This window comes from Hydractinia symbiolongicarpus, chromosome 14, assembly GCF_029227915.1.
Source record: "Hydractinia symbiolongicarpus strain clone_291-10 chromosome 14, HSymV2.1, whole genome shotgun sequence".
Taxonomy (NCBI): Eukaryota; Metazoa; Cnidaria; class Hydrozoa; order Anthoathecata; family Hydractiniidae; genus Hydractinia; species Hydractinia symbiolongicarpus.
In genome coordinates, this window is record NC_079888.1 from 10,919,648 (window position 1) to 10,939,920 (window position 20,273).

General features: G+C 35.4%; 1 protein-coding gene across 1 annotated transcript; it reads left to right on the forward strand.

Annotated features, from left to right (window-relative positions):
• Positions 1 to 1,004: 1,004 nt before the first annotated feature.
• Positions 1,005 to 20,244, forward strand: LOC130625363 (U3 small nucleolar ribonucleoprotein protein IMP4-like). The gene is made up of 9 exons (XM_057440443.1): positions 1,005 to 1,061; positions 15,278 to 15,386; positions 16,614 to 16,697; positions 16,865 to 16,974; positions 17,400 to 17,532; positions 17,832 to 17,986; positions 18,364 to 18,458; positions 19,540 to 19,613; positions 19,909 to 20,244. Exons 1-9 carry the CDS (start codon positions 1,059 to 1,061, stop codon positions 20,028 to 20,030), a joined length of 885 nt encoding a protein of 294 aa, XP_057296426.1. The 5' UTR covers positions 1,005 to 1,058; the 3' UTR covers positions 20,031 to 20,244.
• The last annotated feature ends 29 nt before the right edge of the window (positions 20,245 to 20,273 follow it).

Below are 20,273 nucleotides of genomic sequence, written 5' to 3' on the forward strand. Positions count from 1 at the left end.
ATGCTGCAGGCTCACGTGTGCAAACAGATTTTCTATGGGTTTAATAATTAATTATCGTATGTTCAGAATTTAATTTTATAATGTTCCTATATTTGCTTTATTATAAATAAAAACAAATTGTGAATAATGTTGAGACGCACAGTCACATTAATACTTGTTGTCTGTGGCTACGAGAATTTGAGGTGCACCCTTGTGCACCTAAGAAACACACAAGGTACACAAAAATTAAATGTACAAAGATTCTTATTTTTTAAAGCCCTGCTATTTCCATGCAAGAATTGAAAAGAGAATACCCACATGCCAATGAAAATTACAACCTACTGCATTTCCAGTTCACATTACTACACTACACAACATAATAAATATAAAAAAAACTTATTATTATGACATGTAACAAAATAAATCTTTGATTAAACTTTTTACCAGTTTCTGGGAAAATTAACAATGCCAAATGCTAAAAGCAAATTTTCTAGATGAATTAATATGTTATTGTGCACATATTTTTTAATAAATAATATTTTGAAAATAATAGTCTATGATGGAATAGATCTTGTTAATCTGTTACAGAAAAAGAAGTTACAATGAAGAAAACAACAATAAAGGAGACTTCTCAACTTTGTTGTAAAAACATGGCAGAGTTGTTTAACTATTTACACACATTGCTATGTAATCAAAGAAGAATGAGGTCATTTTTCATTGTGCTTCTCAAATTCTACTGTCCATCAAAATTTTGCCTATGTTCTAAATTTAATTTCCTAGCCTTTGATTCTAATAAAACATATTTTTATAACACAAAGTTATGTTTTTTTAATGTTCTAATTATAACTGCAAAAATATCTGTAGTATAATGCTCGCTGTCTTTTTTGAGTCAATTTAAAAACCAGAGAATGTACGATGGGAAATTTCCCATAAACTTTTTTACAGGCGTACAACTGAAATGCTAATATATTTGATAATATAACTTGTTTCTTCCAGCAAATTACCTGGTTCTATTTGTGACATTTATTTTTAGTTGTAATAATTAAAAGCTGAAGAAGAAAAAGACTACAATTTTTGTAATGGTGAGTTGTAATAAATAATTACAAACTACATTCAAATCTGTCTTAACGGCCACCTCTCTATAACAACCACCTGCTTATAATGACCACTTTAAAGTGCGCCTCTCTGATTTTAGTAGTTATTAAACCTGCCTATAGTGACCACCACCCTTTGGCTTCCTTGTTGCATCACAAACTCTATATAATAGCCACTAGAATGAGATTGCTCACCGCTGAAGTGCATCGTTTTTGTTTTTGTGGTCATTTTATTGTCCAATATATTTTTCTCAGTGTTCATTAAAACCAACTCACTTGCTATATACTTACATTATTTATTTCTGATAAGCAGTTCTCGTCACATGAGGTTTTATGAAAAATCCATTCATCTTGCACAGTGTGCATGTCTACAGTACTGTGAAAAGGTTTGTTAGCATCGTGGTTCGTGTTTATTTCATGTTACGCACGAACCACGATAGTCCACGATGCGCATTTTTTTAACAATCATGGACCTCATGATCATGTTTCGTGGACTACACGAACGAAAATTAAATATTACATCGTGGCTTCCACGATAGATTAACTTCTATTATTATATACCCGTAAGCAAAAACAGCCATTGAATAAATAATCGTATTCCACCCGTATTATTCAATGCTTGTGACGTAACAATAGTTTTGTTGTCTCTTTGTACCGTGTCGATTTCAACAACATTTCGAAAACATGTCGATTTCACAAAAAAATGTTTCGATCTACACTATAAAATGAAACGAAAACAAAACAAACACAAAACAAAATAAGTAATATTAATTATAACAATCTCTTTTGGGTATATAATAAAACATATATACAATAGGTAAACATAGGTTATTGGATTTATTAACCCTCGGTGATATTATATTCAACTCCGCTGCGCGTCGTTGAATATAAATCACCTCGGGTTAAATCTCAATAACCTATGTTTACCTATTGTATATCTACTTATTGTAAAACAACAAAGACCGTTAGTTTATCAATTAAATAAAAAAACCGACGCCAAAAAAATAAGTTACCACATTTTAATTCGTTGTCATAAAGCTAGCTACATAATAGATTTTAATCGTTCGTGAATCAAAATGCGATGTAAAAAAACATTTCTATCGTCGCTTTTCGCTTATAAACTTTTAAAATGTGATTTGAAAAAACATTTCTATCGTCGCATTTCGCTTATAAACTTTTAAAATGCGATCTAAAAAAACATTTCTATCGTCGCTTTTCGCTTATAAACTTTTAAAATGTGATTTAAAAAAACATTTCTATCGTCGCTTTTCGCTTATAAACTTTTAAAATGTGATTTAAAAAAACATTTCTATCGTCACATTTCGCTTATAAACTTTTAAAATGCGATTTAAAAAAACATTTCTATCGTCGCATTTCGCTTATAAACTTTTAAAATGCGATCCAAAAAAACATTTCTATCGTCCCAGTTCGCTTATAAACTTTTAAAATGTGATTTAAAAAAACATTTCTATCGTCGCTTTTCGCTTATAAACTTTTAAAATGCGATCTAAAAAAAACATTTCTATCATCGCATTTCACTTATAGACTTTTAAAATGCGATCTAAAAGAGCATTTCTATCGCCGCATTTCGCTTATATAAACTTTTAAAAAGCGATCTAAAAGAGCATTTCTATCGCCGCTTTTCCTTTTAAAACTTTTAAAATGCGATCTAAAAACATTTCTATCATCGCATTTCGCTTATAAACTTTTAAAATGCGATCTAAAAAAAAATTTCTATCGTCGCAATCTTAAAAAACATTTCTATCGCCGCTTTTCGTTTTAAACTTTTTTATAAAATTCAATCTTAAAAAACATTTCTATCGGCGCAGACAAATTTAACTTTTCTAGATAAATGTCATTTCGTAAAAATACGATCGCGTCCATGACGAAAAAGTATACACCAAGCAAAAACTACGAATATGCTTTTTTAACTTGATAAAACCTGAAACAAACAAATTAACTTTAATAAAAGACTTTTTTGAGAAGAAAAAAAATTATATTATACTGGTTATAAAAATCGTGGAGCTCGCGAAAATAATTGTAGGACACACGATCCTTCGTGGAGATAATAATATTAGCGTGGTGGCCACGATAGAATGTTTGAATGTTTGTTATACATAAAGACCACGATTTTATCGTGATTCGTGTGCACCACGCTCGTTACACGAACATGATGTTAACAACCCTTTTCACAGTACTGTAGCTAATATTCCACCACAAGTTGACCAAAATAATAAAGTCAAAATAGTTTCTTTCAGAACTTTTCACATTTAATGTTGGAAAGTACTTCGAATTTTCTTATTAATTTTTTGAATGATTGAGGCATTATGGAAAGGTGTGTCTCCATTGACTCCTAGTATAAGGCTAACCTGGTTCACTACTGTTTTGTCATTCTGCATTATTAATTTTACAAATGTGTTGGTGACCTATGACTAGTAGTCAACACTATATTCATTTACCCAAAACAATAGACCAGCGCTTAAAATAACGGCTGGTCACTGACCGCCGAATTTTGTTAATTGACCGTCAGGATCACGTTATGAGTGGTCAGACTGACCAGCGATTGATTCCTTGCTTCACAAAATAAAATTATTTATCTACTATAGAGAATAGATAACAATCTGAATATCTCGCTTAACATTTATTTACCATTGATTTATACACATTTTTTATATAGACAATGGAGCAGCGTTTTCAATCACGCACCAAAAACACTTTAGTCACTTCAATAATGTGCACCTGAAATGTCTTTTGTATAAAGTAATTATTTACTATACTAAAAATCAAAGAAAAACATGAATTAATATTAGGAATTTAAATGAAAAACATGCGCGTTTAAAAATGAATTATTTTTAGAAATTGAATACGTTACATTGCGTAATAACACCTGTTGTTCTTTTCGAATGTTACTGGCTTTTTATGTTTCGAGATGAATTCATTAGGTTGTATATCGCAGAAGTCGCCAGTGGCATGCTACGAAAATGCTTGTCACTGGCACAGCTTAACATGAGGCAAAACTGTACATTAGACTCAATTGTTAGAGTCTTCGCAGAACATCTGTTCTCACAAAACCAAGGGCAGGGTGACTTATTGCCTGCTGTGTCGTGTGGGAGACAGAACTTCTGGACTTCTTTTTAATACGATATACATTTTTTTTCGATTATTATTACTAAACATATTTGATTTCTCTTTTCCCTTTTAAAAAGATTTTTTGAACTTTATTCAACATGTTTTTTTCTTTGGTATTACATCATGAGAACATTCGTCCGAAAGCTGTATTAAGGTACAGGACACCTAACCTCTCCCAAGTTCTGGTTATATTTAACTTGCATGGGTGCGCACTCTTCTCGCAGTATTCTCTGTGACGATGAAGGTTGGACTGACTTGTGGCATAGTTCCAAATGGTCTTCCGTCTTTCGTTCGAGTCTTAGTGTAATGCACCAGCCAAGCATAAGAGTGTCAGTATGAAGGAAAGGGGCCGACTTTAATGTTCTCTATACCTTACATTCTTCATAATAACACCAACCGTTTTTGATCATGGCATTCATTCAAATTTCACAACAAAATTACGTCGGCCTGAGGCAACTACGGTATCTTCGTATTTTACGTTGGCAATTATGTGGGCAGTGCCGAATGCGACACTAACATGTGCAACCTATTCCTGATAGTTGTATCTTCTCATTAATAGTTATCTAACTAATACAGCTGTATGGGACGCTGAGTTTATATCAACTGAAGTATCACCAAAGTATCAATCTAGTTGGACAGGATAAAACTAACTGTAAGTGTTATATTTCAATTTAACAGTGGTAGCAGCTGGAACAAGATCCCCGACTCTGGATGTTACACGGTTTTTTGATGCAAAATGTTGTCAAACAAAAATCCTCCCTTGTTGTCTACAAGTTCATTATACACTGATTGGAAAAAGAAAGTGAATATCTGGTCCTCATTCACCACACTCGAGAAAAAGAAGCACAGAGCAGACGTATTATTGACATTAGATGGGTCGGCTGAAAAAGCCGTACTTGAAATTGAATTAGAAATCATTAATAGCGATGATGGATTGGAAAAAGTTTTAGAAAAGTTAGATAAACTTTATTTGAAAGACACAACATTAGAAAAGTTCGAAGCTCTGGATAAGTTTGACACTTACAAGCAGACATCTGAAACTTCCATTTAAGAACACATTCACCAGTTTGAAAAGTTGTATTTCAAACTGCAGAGCCATGGTACCGCTATATACGAAGATCTCCTTGCTTACATGCCCTTAAAATCAGCAAATCTCTCAAAGCAAGATGAAAAGTTGGCCAAAGGTACCGTTACAGAGCTTACATTGATCAACATGAAAGCCCAACTTAAGAAAATTTTTCCAGATAAAGAAAGCTTATCACAAGCTTCCAATTCATTACAAGTCCATTAAATTAATGAAGTCACTTATGAAAACATTGACAATGACGAATGTTATCCAACATACTTTGCTGGCAGACATAGTAATCAAGATTATCAACGCTATTCTCACAGACGAACACAAACCAACCAACAACCGATGAAAAGATACTCTTCTGTGGCAAGTTCCAAAAATCCACCATCACGCACTGGGCAAATCAGTTGTTGCAGAATTTGCAAATCAATTTATCATTGGGCTGCAGATTGCCCCGATAAAAAACACCAAAACGATAATCAGCGTTCCATGCGTCCACGAAATCAACCTCGTCCTCACAAATATGTTTACTTCCAGGAGCAAGACGATGATGCGAGCTTATATCAAGTTGAGGAACATGACACTTATCATAAGATTATATTATTTCAAAGTGATTATGACCACCCAAAACATCTTCCTGGACTGGTGGCAGAATCTTGAAATGCTGCTGTTTTTGACAGTGGTGCTACGGAAACTATTTGTGGCCATAGTTGGTATAACACTTTCATCGAAAGCCTTTCCGAAACTGACATTAGAAAGGTTAAAACATCACCTGTTTTCAACGTCTATCGCTTTGGAGATGGAAATAAGGTCACATCTACCCAGACAGCCACCATACCTGCCTTTCTTGGTCTCCGTGAAATAGGTATTTCCACAGACATCGTGGAAAATGACATTCCACTACTCCTTTCTCGAGAAGCTATGAAAAAAGCAAACATGTCCATTGACTTCAAAGATCATACTGCATCAGTATTTAACACTGTTGTGAACCTCAATGTGATGAAGAGTGGTCACTATACAGTTCCACTCACCAGACAAACACAACTCTTGTCCATGGTTGATACAAAATGCAAACCAAACATTGTCTTATCTGTTCAGGAAGCAACATCAAAGCATAACCAAGCACTGAAGATACACCGTCAGTTTGCGCATGCACCAGTTCACAAACTCATCAAGTTGGTAAAATCTGCTGGCGACCCCTGGGCACATGATAAAGAGCTGGAGCAAGAGCTGCATGCTGTTGCGAAAAATTGCTAAACATGTCAACAGTATGGCAGAGCTGCACCCGTTCTTGGTTTACCAGCCAACAAATTTCTAGACACTGTTGCCATGGATTTAAAATTCTATCGTCAAAAGATACTGCTACATATGATCGACCATGCTACACGTCTTTCGGCCTGTGTAAGAATCCCTTCCAAACATCCTGAGCACATCATAAAAGGGATATTCTCCAACTGGATCAGTGTTTATGGCACTACAAATAAGTTCCTATCTGATAATGGTGGTGAATTTATCAATGAATCCTTTCTGGAAATGTGTGAACAAATGAACATCAAAGTGAGAACAAATGGAGCTGAATCTCCTTGGTCCAATGGCCTTGTTGAGCGTCACAACCAAATTATATCTGCAATGCTGGACAAAGTTCTGGAAGATACCGACTGTGATTTCGATATCGCCCTATCTTGGTGTGTCAATGCCAAGAATTCCCTCACCAATTGCCATGGTTTCAGTCCATATCAACTGGCAATTGGAGGCAATCCACGCCTCCCTAGTGCTATGAATAATGAATTGCCAGCATTGACTGCAGATATACCAACGAGTGATATACTTCGCCAGAATTTAAATGCTCTACATGCCGCTAGAGAGGCCTTTATGCACCATGCCCTTTCAAGCAATATTCGTACCTACAGTGATGTTGTTATTCTCACTGGAGAATGAAACAAAATGGAGAGGACCAGCTACAGTTTTAGGGAAAGATGGACAGCAAACATTGCTCAAACATGGTGGCTATTACATCAGAGTACACCCTTGTCGCATACGACCAGCTTGAAATTCCCCTGTGCAAAACAATGATTCTACAATCTGTGATCAAGATGATTCAAATCATACATCATCAGAAAAAGATATTGTCACATATGGTCCACCAAGTACTCCAGAAAAACAGAGTCAAACACTCGAAGACGACAGTGATTCTAATGAACAACCACATCATGTTTCCATTACTCCGCCAACGATTGCACCAACACCCCCCCCCCCCCCCACCCCCCCGACACCACACGTAACTGCTCCAAGATCCAGAAACACGCATAGACCGCATCGCTACATGTCTTCAGCAGCGACAAACACAAGAACATTAGACACAGATTTTGAACAACAACAACCTCTTGATGTCCAACAAGAAATGTCCTAATCTAAATTCTTTGCGTAAAAACGACACCGTGGAGTATCAACTCAAAAATGACGATACATGGAAAAAGGGAACCCTACATAGCAGACCAGGAAAATCGACAGGAAAATGGAAGTATTTATGGAATGTTAAGTCACCCGAAGGTGAATTTCAATCAGTTGATTTCAGTAGTGACGTAACAACGTGGCATCATACTAACAAAAGCAACAACGATCAAGAGGTATTACAATCAGAAATCCTCATTGCCCAAATGGACACTGACATAGAACTTGCCAAACAACGGGAGCTTCAATCGTGGAAGTCTCAGAAAGTCTATGAAGAAGTAAGGTAATCACCTCTAAAGTTATTGACAACAAATCATCAACAAAAGACAGACTAGTTGCGAAAGGCTTTCAAGAATCCCAAGACTATCGGACAGATAGTCCCACCTGCTCAAGAGAGAGTGTTCGACTTTGTCTTTCCATCACAGCGTCAATGAAATGGTCACTCCATTCTCTAGACATAAAAACAGCCTTTCTTCAAGGATATGCCATAGAACGTACAGTATTCATAAAACCACCTAAAGAAGCCAATACTGAAAAATTATGGAAACTCATGAAGTGTGTTTATGGTCTTGCAGATGCTCCTCGCCAGTTTTACCTGCGACTCCAACAAGAATTGATCAAATTAGGTGTTACCCCTAGTCCATTTGACAATGGATTGTTCTATTGGCGTGTTGGTGATGCGTTGCATGGAATCCTTGTTTGTCATGTAGATGACATTATGTGGAGTGGCACAAAAACCTTTCATATACAGGTTATCCAGCATTGGGACAAGTATTGAAGTTTAGTACTGAACATCACACAGCATTTAAATATTTGGGAATTGAACTGAAACAACAAAGGCTTTTCTATAACGCTCTCTCAAAACAATTTTGCATCCTCAATTAACTAGATCGAGCTACCACCAAAAATTGATAAACATACACCTGTTGATGAAAATGTTAGAGGAGAACTGAGATCCATTGTTGGTCAATTGAACTGGCTATCATGCATGTCCAAACCTGAAATCAGTTTTGAAGTCTCATACTTGTCTGGGAGAATCAAAGAAGCTACATTCACAGATGTCATTGATGCTAACAAAGTCATCACTAAAGTCCAAAATAATCCATCATTCATGACATTTCCCTGCCTTGATTTTAATTCAATTCACATCCAAGGCTATGCAGATGGCAGCTTCAATAGTTTACCAAATGCTGCAAGTCAAGGTGGTCAGATAGTTCTTCTGTGTGATAAGTTCCAGCAATGTTGCACACTAGCGTGGAATTCTACTCGACTTAAACGTGTTGTAAGGTCAGCATTGGCTGCTGAAACATTAGCAATGTGTGACTTAAGGCCATAGGTCCATACCACAAACAGGGGATATAAATATGGAGTAAAACACAGTAAGCCTCTTGTTCTTGAACAGTTCAGACGTTTGGCAGAACACATTCAGAAAGTGGTTGCTTGTTAACATTGGTCTGAAATTACATAATACTTAATGGCATCTAAAAAAGCAAAAAGTAAAGGTAAAACTTTTTTAACATACAATGAAATGATGGCTGAGCCTCATCTTAGAACTGTTGACGAGTGGTCAGAGTTAGGCTTTGAAACTCTATGATTGCGAAATCCTTTCAAATTTCAACTGAAGGCAAAATATTGCAGCAGAAGGCGGTGAAGAAGACATCAGTTTCATATTACATGGCTCCTTTTCAGGGACAAAGAAAAACCCCTTAGAAGCTAAATTTAAGAAGAAAAAGACTTGGCACACAAACTTAAATCTCTTTTGAGGAATGAGATTCAAAACGAATTTAAAAACCAAAAAATACTGTCACAGCAGGAAGCTCGGACTTACCGTCCACAGTCAAGTCAGCCATCTTTTCGTGTTTCCCCCCAGCGATCTCCGACAGCGGGTTTTGTGGAACATGCCAATCTTAAAGAAGGCGTGTCAGTCGCAGGTCGTTCAGTTGCTGGCCCCACTACTAATGCTTCAACTTTTGCTACTCTGGGTTTGTCTGCAGGGGTGGTAGGGTCAACTTTATCAATCTCTCTCCCTCCAGTTCCTAAGCGAATTTTGGAAAAGATTAAGGCTAGTGAATATGTAAATTTTGACTATTTATTGCCTCTATCGCTCAATGCCTATGGACGATGGAGGTGAGTACATGGGGATGCGCACCATGGATGGCACGCCCACATTAGCTATGTCTAGAAAAAACATAACTAAGTCTCGTATTCAGGATTATGCTTCGTGGAGTTTGGCTTGGAGCTATTGTCTTAGTTGTATGCTCCAGTACTCACCACACTTACAGTACACCTTTGTGTGGAGGACAGCAGTCGTTTGTCTTTTGTTATATTTAAATTCCTTGAGAGTTTTGCGAGTTTATATTTGCGTGTTAAAAAACAATGCGCTCACGAAGAAATATCGGAGCAATTATATTTCTTCTAATAGCGAGTAATAGCATTGTGTAAATGTATTGATAAGCTATTCCCTTAAGTATTACCGTGAAGTAATTAAATAATAAAAATCTTTCGCAAAGTTTTATATTACATTGCGAGAGAATGTATTGTTGATCTAATTACTTAAAAAGATTCCAGCGCGTTTAATCTAAGAAACATACGAGAAGCATTGTTCACAACTATTAAATGCCGCTTTTCATTTTTAAACTTTTAAAATGCGATCTAAAAAAACATTTCTATCGCCGCTTTTCATTTTTAACTTTTAAAAAGCAATTTAAAAAAATATTTCTATCGTCGCTTTTCGTTTTTAAACTTTTAACATGCAATCTAAAAAACATTTCTATCGTCGCTTTTCGTTTATAAACTTTTAAAATGTGATCTAAAAAAACGCTTAATTACTGCAATTAAAATTTTCAAAAGAGTTCGTGCATAATAGATTGCTAAAATTGATCTTGCAAGCTATTGTGATTAAACAATCGATCGTGTGGGGTCATTGTTTATCAGCGAGGCAATTATTTTCTTAAAAAAAAAAGCTATAACAATGTTATTGTTCTGTGTAACCATTCATGCAAGTTTCGCGTCCGCGGTAGATTACATTCAGACTGTACTGTAGCTCAGCAGTTAGTCAGATATCAGACGTACATCGCCCAATTTGCCAACCAGTATATTTTTTCATATGCATATGCCTTTGACCAACTGCACAGAATACATCTGGCAAATGATACCAGCAAGAGGTGGGATGTTATTAATGACCTGCTATACAACCAGCACCTTAGAAGCGCTCCTGTGTTGCCAAAAAGGGATGCTGTTGCTTGGGGGTCATCTTCATCTACATCCTCCAGGTTGAGCTATGCATGTTTTATCTGCAATGAAGTAGGGCAAACCAATGCCCCACTCAAAGTGGGCGGTTTAGGAAGGCCGATGAGCAGCAGTTTCGGAATGTTCCCCAGCAGTTTCGAAGTAATTCCCAGCAACCACTGCATTAAATTTAATAGAGGACTCAGTTGCACATATACCCCATGCACCTACTCTCATAGGTGTTTATCCTGTGGATCGTCAGGACACCCAGCACTCCATTGCACACTCAGGTCCTCTAGGCCAAGTACCAAATGAATTCTTTCCTCTAAAATCGCTTGTCACAACCCCGGTTAAGGTTGACGTATTAGAGAGTCTCTTGAATGGTCATCCAAACAAAACATTAGTGCGGTTTATTGTATCAGGTTTTCAATATGGATACAAACTTGGTTTTCAGGACAATGAGTTGAAATCATGCATAAGTAACAACAAATCTTCCATAGAGTATGAAACCAAAGTGGATGAGACGATTTTGAAAGAGCTGAATAGGGGACATACGGTGGGTCCATTTGCTTCACCACCATTTAAATTGCCTTGTTCTCCCCTGGGTGCTGCACCAAAAAAGGATGGGACTGTGCAAGTCGTATTAGACCTTTCTTCACCACATGGACATTCAGTTAACGATGGCCTTACCAAAGAGGACTATTCGGTCTCTTACTCATCATTTGACGATGCGGTTGAAATGGTTAAAATGTTGGGTAGAAATTGTTACATGGCTAAGTTGGACATAAAGCATGCTTTCAGACTGTGCCCTGTGCATCCTAGTGATTGGCACCTATTAGGTTATAAGTGGAAGGAAAGATACTTTTTTGACGTAGTTCTTCTTTTTGGTGGGCGTTCCTCTCCTTTCATTTTTAACAACTTTGCTGATATTCTAGAGTCGATATTATTGTGGATTTGTTTTGTCAAAAATCTCTTCCATTATTTAGATGATTTCATCACAGCTGCCCTGTCTAAGAATATATGTCAGGCTATAGTAAAGTTGATTAAGAACGTTTTTCACTTGCTTGGTGTTCCGTTGGCTCCAGATAAGATGGTAGGCCCCTGCCAAGTAATTACATTCCTGGGCATTGAAATAGACACAGTAAATTACTTTCTTCACTCCGTAATTGGTTAGGGAAAAAGAAATGCACAAAGAGAGAACTGTTATCTCTCATAGGGTCTTTGTCTTTGTGGAAGGTTGTGAAATGTGGTCGAATGTTCTTACGACGTCTTATTGATCTTTCCACTACAGTTCATTCCTTGCACCATCATACTTCAATTACATCAGAATCTCGCAAGGATATTCAATGGTGGTGTGAGTTTCTCCCCACTTGGAATGGCATCGCTATTATTCACACTGAAACGTTATACTTCTCTTCAATAAATCTTTTTACTGATGCTTCTGGAGTAGGCATAGGAGGATTTTTTTCTGGTGCATGGTTTTCAATTGCCTTAAACCTTACGCAAAAGTATAGTATCACCTTCATTGAGTTATTGGCCATAGTTGTAGCAGTTTTTTCTTGGGGCAAGGTATGGAAAAACAAGCAATTAGTGTTATACACAGATAATTTGGCTATTGTTTATGTGTGGTCCTCTGGGTCGTGTCGTTGTCCAAACATCATGCATCTTGTACGTTTTTTATTTTTCTACACAACAGAACACAATACCTCCTGGTACACCACATTAAAGGCCAGCACAATACTTATGCAGATCTTTTGTCTCGATTGCAGGTACAGCACTTCAAACGTCTATGCCCAGAAGCTGAACCAGATCCAACACCAATCCCTTCATCGATACTACAACTCTTCAAAGAGATTTAAGTCATTATTTAAACTCATCCATTTCAACAAACACCAGGGCAACATATCGGTCAGGATATCTCTTGTTTAAAAAATTTTGAGAAGCTACATCCGTACCTACCTTTCCCCTGACAGAATTAACACTTTAACTGTTTGCGACATATTTGGCAAAACGCGTCAAATTTGGTACTATTAAAGTCTATCTTTGCGTTGTTCAGTCAAGAGTGTAATACGTGGCTTTAACACGAAGATAGCCCACATGGGTCGCTTGTACTATGCTTTGCGTGGCATTAGAAGGTTGTCATCCAAATTCTCCTTCTCAGAGACTGCCAATTACACCAGCTGATCTGCGTAAAATGATAATGTTTATTAAAAACTCTATGTTTTCCAACTACGACAAAGCAATGTGGACGTGTCTTATCTTAGTGGCATTTTTTGGCCTGTTAAGGGTGTCATAGTATGTTTGCCCCTCAACGTCCACTTTTAATACAGAAACTCACCTCATACCTGCTGACATATACCTTAAGTGCTCTAAAACAGATCCGTTTAGGCTAGGGTGCAAGATTCGCTTAGCAAAAATTGGAGGCTATCTTTGTCCTTACAGAGCCATTCAAAATTACCTAGCATTCAGAGGAACCTAACTAGGGCCCTGGTTCATGTTTAGCGACGGTAAGTTTGTTACCCGGAAGTTTGTTACCCGGAAGTTTGTTTCTTTATTTCTAACAATAAGCTTGCCTAGCAGTATCAACATTAACACCCATAGTTTTCGCATTGGTGGCGCTTCGGCTGCAGCTCCTTGCGAGATACCCGATTCCGCTATTAAGATTATTGGACGCTGGAGTAGTGATTGCTACAGAAGGTATATTCACCTGTCAGACAACGTTTTGACAAAATGGTCTACTCGCATAGCAGAGTTAAATGGACTGACACAAATCTAGGACATTAAGTCTGTGCTTTAGGCTGAGCTTAACTTGTATGGTATGTAGGTTATTAACAAAAAAAGTATGCTGAACATGATGGTGACATCAAAATTTTGATTTTTTGTCACCTAAATGTTATTTTAGGCCAAAATTGGTCCAAAAATTAAAATTACTTTATTTTCGACAAAATTTGGCTAAGTTAACAAAAAAGGTATGCTGAACATGATAGTGATAGTTATGTTAACTTTCAACCATGAATGATAGGCTGTATTTTTTCTTTTTTCTAGTAATATGGTTTTTTTTAACTAAAGCTATATTTCCTTTTTCGAACAATTAAGATCGTATATTATTTTCCTCACTTTCTTATGCCCCGTTTTTTTTTTTTTTTTTTTTTTTTTGGGGGGGGGGGGGGTTACTGAATTACTGAATTTCAAAAATTTTAGGCGGAGCTTGTGGTCTTTCTTCTTCCTGTCAGTCAGTTTACTCCAGACTGACCTAACGAAAATTAAAATTTCGAGGAATTTTCTATCAATATTATTGCCTATTTGAATAGCAAAATATGTCGTGTCTAACTTTGTAACAGAAATCACAATTTCATAGACAGCTTTTTTTTTTGGCGAGCTAGTTTACATATATTATACGTCTTGTTCAGTATGACAGCAGTTTATTAGTGGCAGACATTTATTTATGATTCATGTTGTGTTATATCATAGTATGTAGCTAATGTCGTACTTATAGAAGACTACATATAAGTCAACTCTTAATTTCTCAATTTGGGGAAATTTGGGGGTGCTGGGCTTCCTTCGTCAGCCGGTTTAGGTGCAGATGTCTATTTTGTTGACAGTGATAGAGTTAATTAAGTATTTTGTAAGGATAAAGCTTGTCAGTTAATGTCAGTCTGTTATAATGAGACAAACGTTTAATTGTCATTAACTGTCATGTACTGTCAAAAGTCGGTTGTCAAAATGTCAAAAGAAGCCAATGACCATATGGTGCAGGAAAAAGAAGCCCGTGGGTCAATCGTTACAATAAAAACCTCACCATAATAGACATGTAGTGTCAAGAGTCCGTTGTCAAAATGTCTAAAAGAAGCCAGTGGCCATATGGTGCAGTAAAAAGAAGCCTGTACCCTAATTATAACTGCAAACTATTTAAGAATACATTTTCTACCACTACTTTGTGTTTTTTTTCACTTCTGAACCATACCAATTAATAAGCACGCAACAGTGTAGTGATGGATCAGTTCAAATAACAATGTCGTACACACATGCAAACATAAAACCAGAAGGAGTAAAATCCCAAGGTTGTGTAACAAATGTTTTAAAAGAACTATTCTAACTATATACATCTTACCCTGTATTGGGTAGAAAAAAAATATATAGATTGAGATAATTTTCAACCAAAAAAGAATAAATGTCTCAAGGTATATGTAACATTTATCAAAAAATAAATAAAACTTATTACATTTCTATATAGCAGGGGGGGGGGATCATTTGAAGCCTAGTCTTTAGTTTATGTGAGTGTTTTTTAATAACCAATTCCAATAGTGTATTATGTTGTCCTTAGATTCGTCGAGAAGTGAGATTACGAAAAGAATATCTGTATCGCAAATCTCTCCAAGATCAGCGCAGAGTTATTCAGGAGAAAAAACAAAAGCTCAAATATGCTTTGGATGGTAATGCCATTTTTTTAATCAAATTTTAATTTTTTGTTGTCTGTTTAAATGATTATGATCAGATTTAGGAGCTTTTAAATTAAGGCAATGATGTATCCAGAGTTTCAGGAATACAGACGGTTGGATTATAAAAAACAAGATGTTTGAGCAACTCAATCTCTGTTATTTTAACTCTTTGCAGTACCGACTTTTTTAATAGCTGAGTGTTCACATTAAATATGCAATATTTAGAAAAAAATGACCAGAAAGCTTTTTCTCACAAACATTTTTCAGGTTAACTGCACTAAAAAGCAAGTCTAGTGCGTTATATGTGCTTCCAGTAAACTTTTTGCATATACCATTAGCAACAAGTCTCAATCAATTTGTGTGCGTGTGGGTGTGTACATGGTGCTATTGTACATGAGAGAAATATTTTGGTCAAGTATATATGCAACTTTTTTTTTAAAGATAACAAAATAAATACCTGTTAGCTAACATGTAATAAAAAAATATACCTAAATGTCAATTGATAACAGTACTTCAAGCAATTTTTAACAAATGTATTGGCAAATGAAGGCTACCGCTTCTTTAAACAGTAAAATTACTGCACATAAAAAGGTTTGAATAAAGAAGTAACCACCAGATGAAGTATGTTCTTTCAAAGCAATATTAGTCGTTCTTACTTGTCAATACATAAATTCACATCTTAACTCTTGCACTAATACTCATAGTACATGTTCAGTTAACAAAAAAAAAAATCTGAGAGTTTATTTGCCTTTATTGCAGACCAAGCCACCACAGCATGAAAAACAGGCTTTTAAGAGCAGATTCCATAAGCCATGAGATTTACATCACCAAATATTAAAGGGCCATCAGACAACATAACGTTATGATCATGCTACCTGTTTAAAGCATTCAAACTGTAAAGTATAAAATAGAACCAAGAATTTTGCCTGGATGATATACTATGGTTTAAATCAGGTCACAGGGTATATTTGAAAGAAAAAGACTAATTCAATAATTCACCTGAACCTTTTAGCAAAACTTTTACTGGTAATTTTAACCCTGTTGGTATTTGCCTATTGCGTCCTTGCATCCTCACAAAACTTGTATAATGCAGCCTTAAAAGTGAGCATGGTAATCTGGTTATATCCATTAAAAAAAATTGTTAAGTTTATAATTGGTTTATATTTTATGTTTGGCCAGGACCTTGTACATTAATTTGTGTGTTTTTGTTTCTGTGTTTAGAAGGCAAACCTATTCCGACAGAACTTCGAAAAGATGAAAATGAACTAAGAAAGTTGATCGCATTTGACGACCAAAAAAATTCAGGTTGGTGTTATTATTTTATTTGTAAAATATTTCGTGTATACATCATCAGTGTGTTTTGCAAGCCTTAAAAACTTTTGTTGTTAAAAGTAAGTGACAGACACCGTTGTGGTTAGTAGGGCGTTTGCAATTATAAGAATGGTTTGTAAGTTATTATCTTTCTTTTTCAGCTGTCTCTGATCACATGGATGATGAATACAGATGGGCAGGTGTGGAAGATCCCAAGATCATGGTAACCACGTCACATAACCCGAGTTCAAGATTAAAACAATTTGCAAAGGTATAAACTTGTCTTCGTTTCTTAATTTAAGTTACAGAGTTCGTTATATTGTTAGCTTAGAAATAATCAAAGATAAAAATTCTGAATTATTTCTACACCGTCATCTTTAAAGCTTATTTTTATTTGACTGCATTCTCCGCTATGGTGAGAAAGGCTTCCGTGTTTTCTAGCTTGAGCGCGCTTTGACAAAGTTATAGATTCTACGCTATTGCAAAAAGTGCGGTCGAATGGAAACGAGCCTTCAAGGTTAATTTTTGTGTACTGTATCTGCATTTCGATATCGTTATGGCAATTTGAACCCTGAAACGAATTGTGCGTTTAGGATTAAATTAGAATTTTTCTCGTCAAACATCCAATGAAATTTTTGACAATCATTCACGACGTTTTTAATTAACATGTTTTAGAATGAATTAATCTTTCTTTAGGAAATGAAATTAATTTTGCCGAACAGTCAAAGATTGAATCGTGGCAACTACATTTTATCGCAACTGGTTTCTGCATGCAAAGCGAATGATGTGACTGATCTAGTTCTTCTGCATGAACACAGAGGAGAACCAGGTCGGTAGTCTTCACAGATTTACTTTCTTTGCGCTTATGAAAAAGCTACAAAATGTACCGAAAAAAGTAAAAACGTTTTTCTTGAAGTAACGTTTTCGGCACATTACCCTGAGAAGTGGTATGCAAGGCATACGTGTACTTGGCTACAGTCGGCTTGTATAGAATCGTAATGTCGCATATAATTTGTAGTTGGTTTGAATTATTATGTGACGTGCAATAGTAGTCAGTACTTTCAGCGTCTGTCTGCGTGATTTGTATTAATGTTACCTATTCATCGCAGTAGTATTTGATTTTTTTAGATGGGATGATTATCACCCACTTGCCATTTGGACCGACGGCCTACTTTTCACTGTCAAATACCGTCATGCGACACGACATACCCGATGTCGGAAAAATGTCGGAAGCATTTCCACATCTTATTTTTCATAACTTTAAATCGAAGCTTGGTGAGAGAGTAAGAAGTCCTATTATTTTTATTCACACTAAATTCTAGGCTTCAAGAATATCCACAGTACAACAAAATTTGTTAGTTTTGTGAATTTATATTTGTTGGGTTGTGGCTATATAGAGCACTGGCACGCATTTCTGGAAGTTAGGTTTTGAATTTTTCACAAGCAAATAAAAGAATGTTCTGAATTTGATGTTGGGAGAGGTGAAAGGAATTGAACGGTGTGGTTTTTAAATCGTTACCCATCTGTTCATGCATCTATATATGTATGGTTAAGAGCGTCGGACTTACATATATATCGTCTGAGGGAACGGATCTTATGAAAGGTGCTAATGATGCTTTACAGACAGTTTCGCTTTTCATCTTTCTGTGTTTTGTTTTAGGTTGAAAACATTTTAAAATATATCTTTCCTGTTCCAAAAGATGAGTCGCGAAGAGTGATCACGTTTGCGAATCAGAACGATTACATCTCGTTCCGGTACATTTCTTTATGTCTTTTATGTATGTATATATATATATATATATATATATATATATATATATATATATATATATATATATATATATATATATATATATATATATATATATATATATATATATAGATATAGATATAGATATATATATAGATATAGATATAGATATAGATATAGATATAGATATAGATATAGATATAGATATAGATATAGATATAGATATAGATATAGATATAGATATAGATATAGATATAGATATAGATATAGATATAGATATATATATAGATATAGATATAGATATATATATAGATATATTATAGATATATTATAGATATATTATAGATATATTATAGATATATTATAGATATATTATAGATATATTATAGAATATAGATATATAGATATATAGATATATATTTATTATATACCCGTAAGCAAAAACAGCCATTGAATAAATAATCGTATTCCACCCGTATTATTCAATGCTTGTGACGTAACAATAGTTTTGACAAAACATTCGTAAACGCATGTTTTGATTTTATCCTTTCCGCCTCATTAATTTTTATCGTAATTAACTGTGATTGGTTGTTTCTTAGTGGTCCGTTTTCTAATGGTCGATTTCCAAACACGTGAAATGGCGGGAACTTTTTTGTCGAGAAAATTATTTTTACAAAAACATCAAAACAAAGAAATCGAAATAAAAATGAATCGCTTCGGGGACATAGATGATGCAAGAATTGAAAAATTAATAATCGATAAAGATAAACAAAATAAGTAATATTAATTATAACAATCTCTTTTGGGTATATAATAAAACATATATACAATAGGTAAACATAGGTTATTGGATTTATTAACCCTCGGTGATATTATATTCAACTCCGCTGCGCGTCGTTGAATATAAATCACCTTGGGTTAATAAATCTCAATAACCTATGTTTACCTATTGTATATCTACTTAATATATATATAATCTTTTAATATTTATAAAAAGATCTGCGTTTACTTATTTACATGTTGTCATACATTTAAGTCATGGTCTCGCGTTGACTGATTTTATTCTTTACTTTGCGTTAACCACAGGCACCACACGTATCAAAAGGGAGAGGGAAGAGAAATCTTATTATCGGAAGTTGGACCACGGTTTGAGATGAAACGTAAGTGAAAGTCTGACAAGTTAAGCAGAAGCTTATTTTAGCATTAGCATTTTAACCTTGTTTTTGTGAGGACAGTGTAGTGATAGGGTATGGGCTTGTAATTATAAGATTTCAGGTCCAATACTCGCTACCGCGCACAATGTTGCCATCCTTTTAAGTCAGTAGGCAAACAAGTTGGAACAACGCTGTACGTATCTCTAGCTACAATCTATATTAGGAGGAAAAATCAATCTTCAGGGTGAAAGAGTTAGGGCAACATCCCGTTTTTGCTTTTTTTTCCGTGCTTTGTTTTTAGTACACGAAATAAAACTGGGCACAATCGATCAAACGGAAGCTGACACGGAATGGAAACTAAAGCCGTACATGAACACGTCACTGAAACGAAAGCATTTGAGCAACGAGGAAAAAGAGAACTAGTGTAATTCAACTTTCTACGAAGTACTTGGTAGACCTACGGTTGCAATTTTCCGTCTTTGAGATCAAAAATTTTTCAAAAAATGTGAGATTATCCTGCCTGTGAATTGATAGAAGACTTGAAGAGGATTGTTAGTACTGTTGTGACTGAACAAGCTGTGTTATGTATTTTTTATCATGTATATCAGCCATTCATTTGGTGCAGCCAGTGGACAAACTCAACGTAGTATTTATTTACATCTAGCT

Excerpts from the sequence above, each read along its gene's own strand:
- LOC130625363 (XM_057440443.1), top strand. Across the intron at positions 15,387-16,613 it reads GCTCAAATATGCTTTGGATG|AAGGCAAACCTATTCCGACA; the intron begins GTAATGCCATTT and ends TTCTGTGTTTAG. Across the intron at positions 17,987-18,363 it reads AATCGAAGCTTGGTGAGAGA|GTTGAAAACATTTTAAAATA; the intron begins GTAAGAAGTCCT and ends GTTTTGTTTTAG.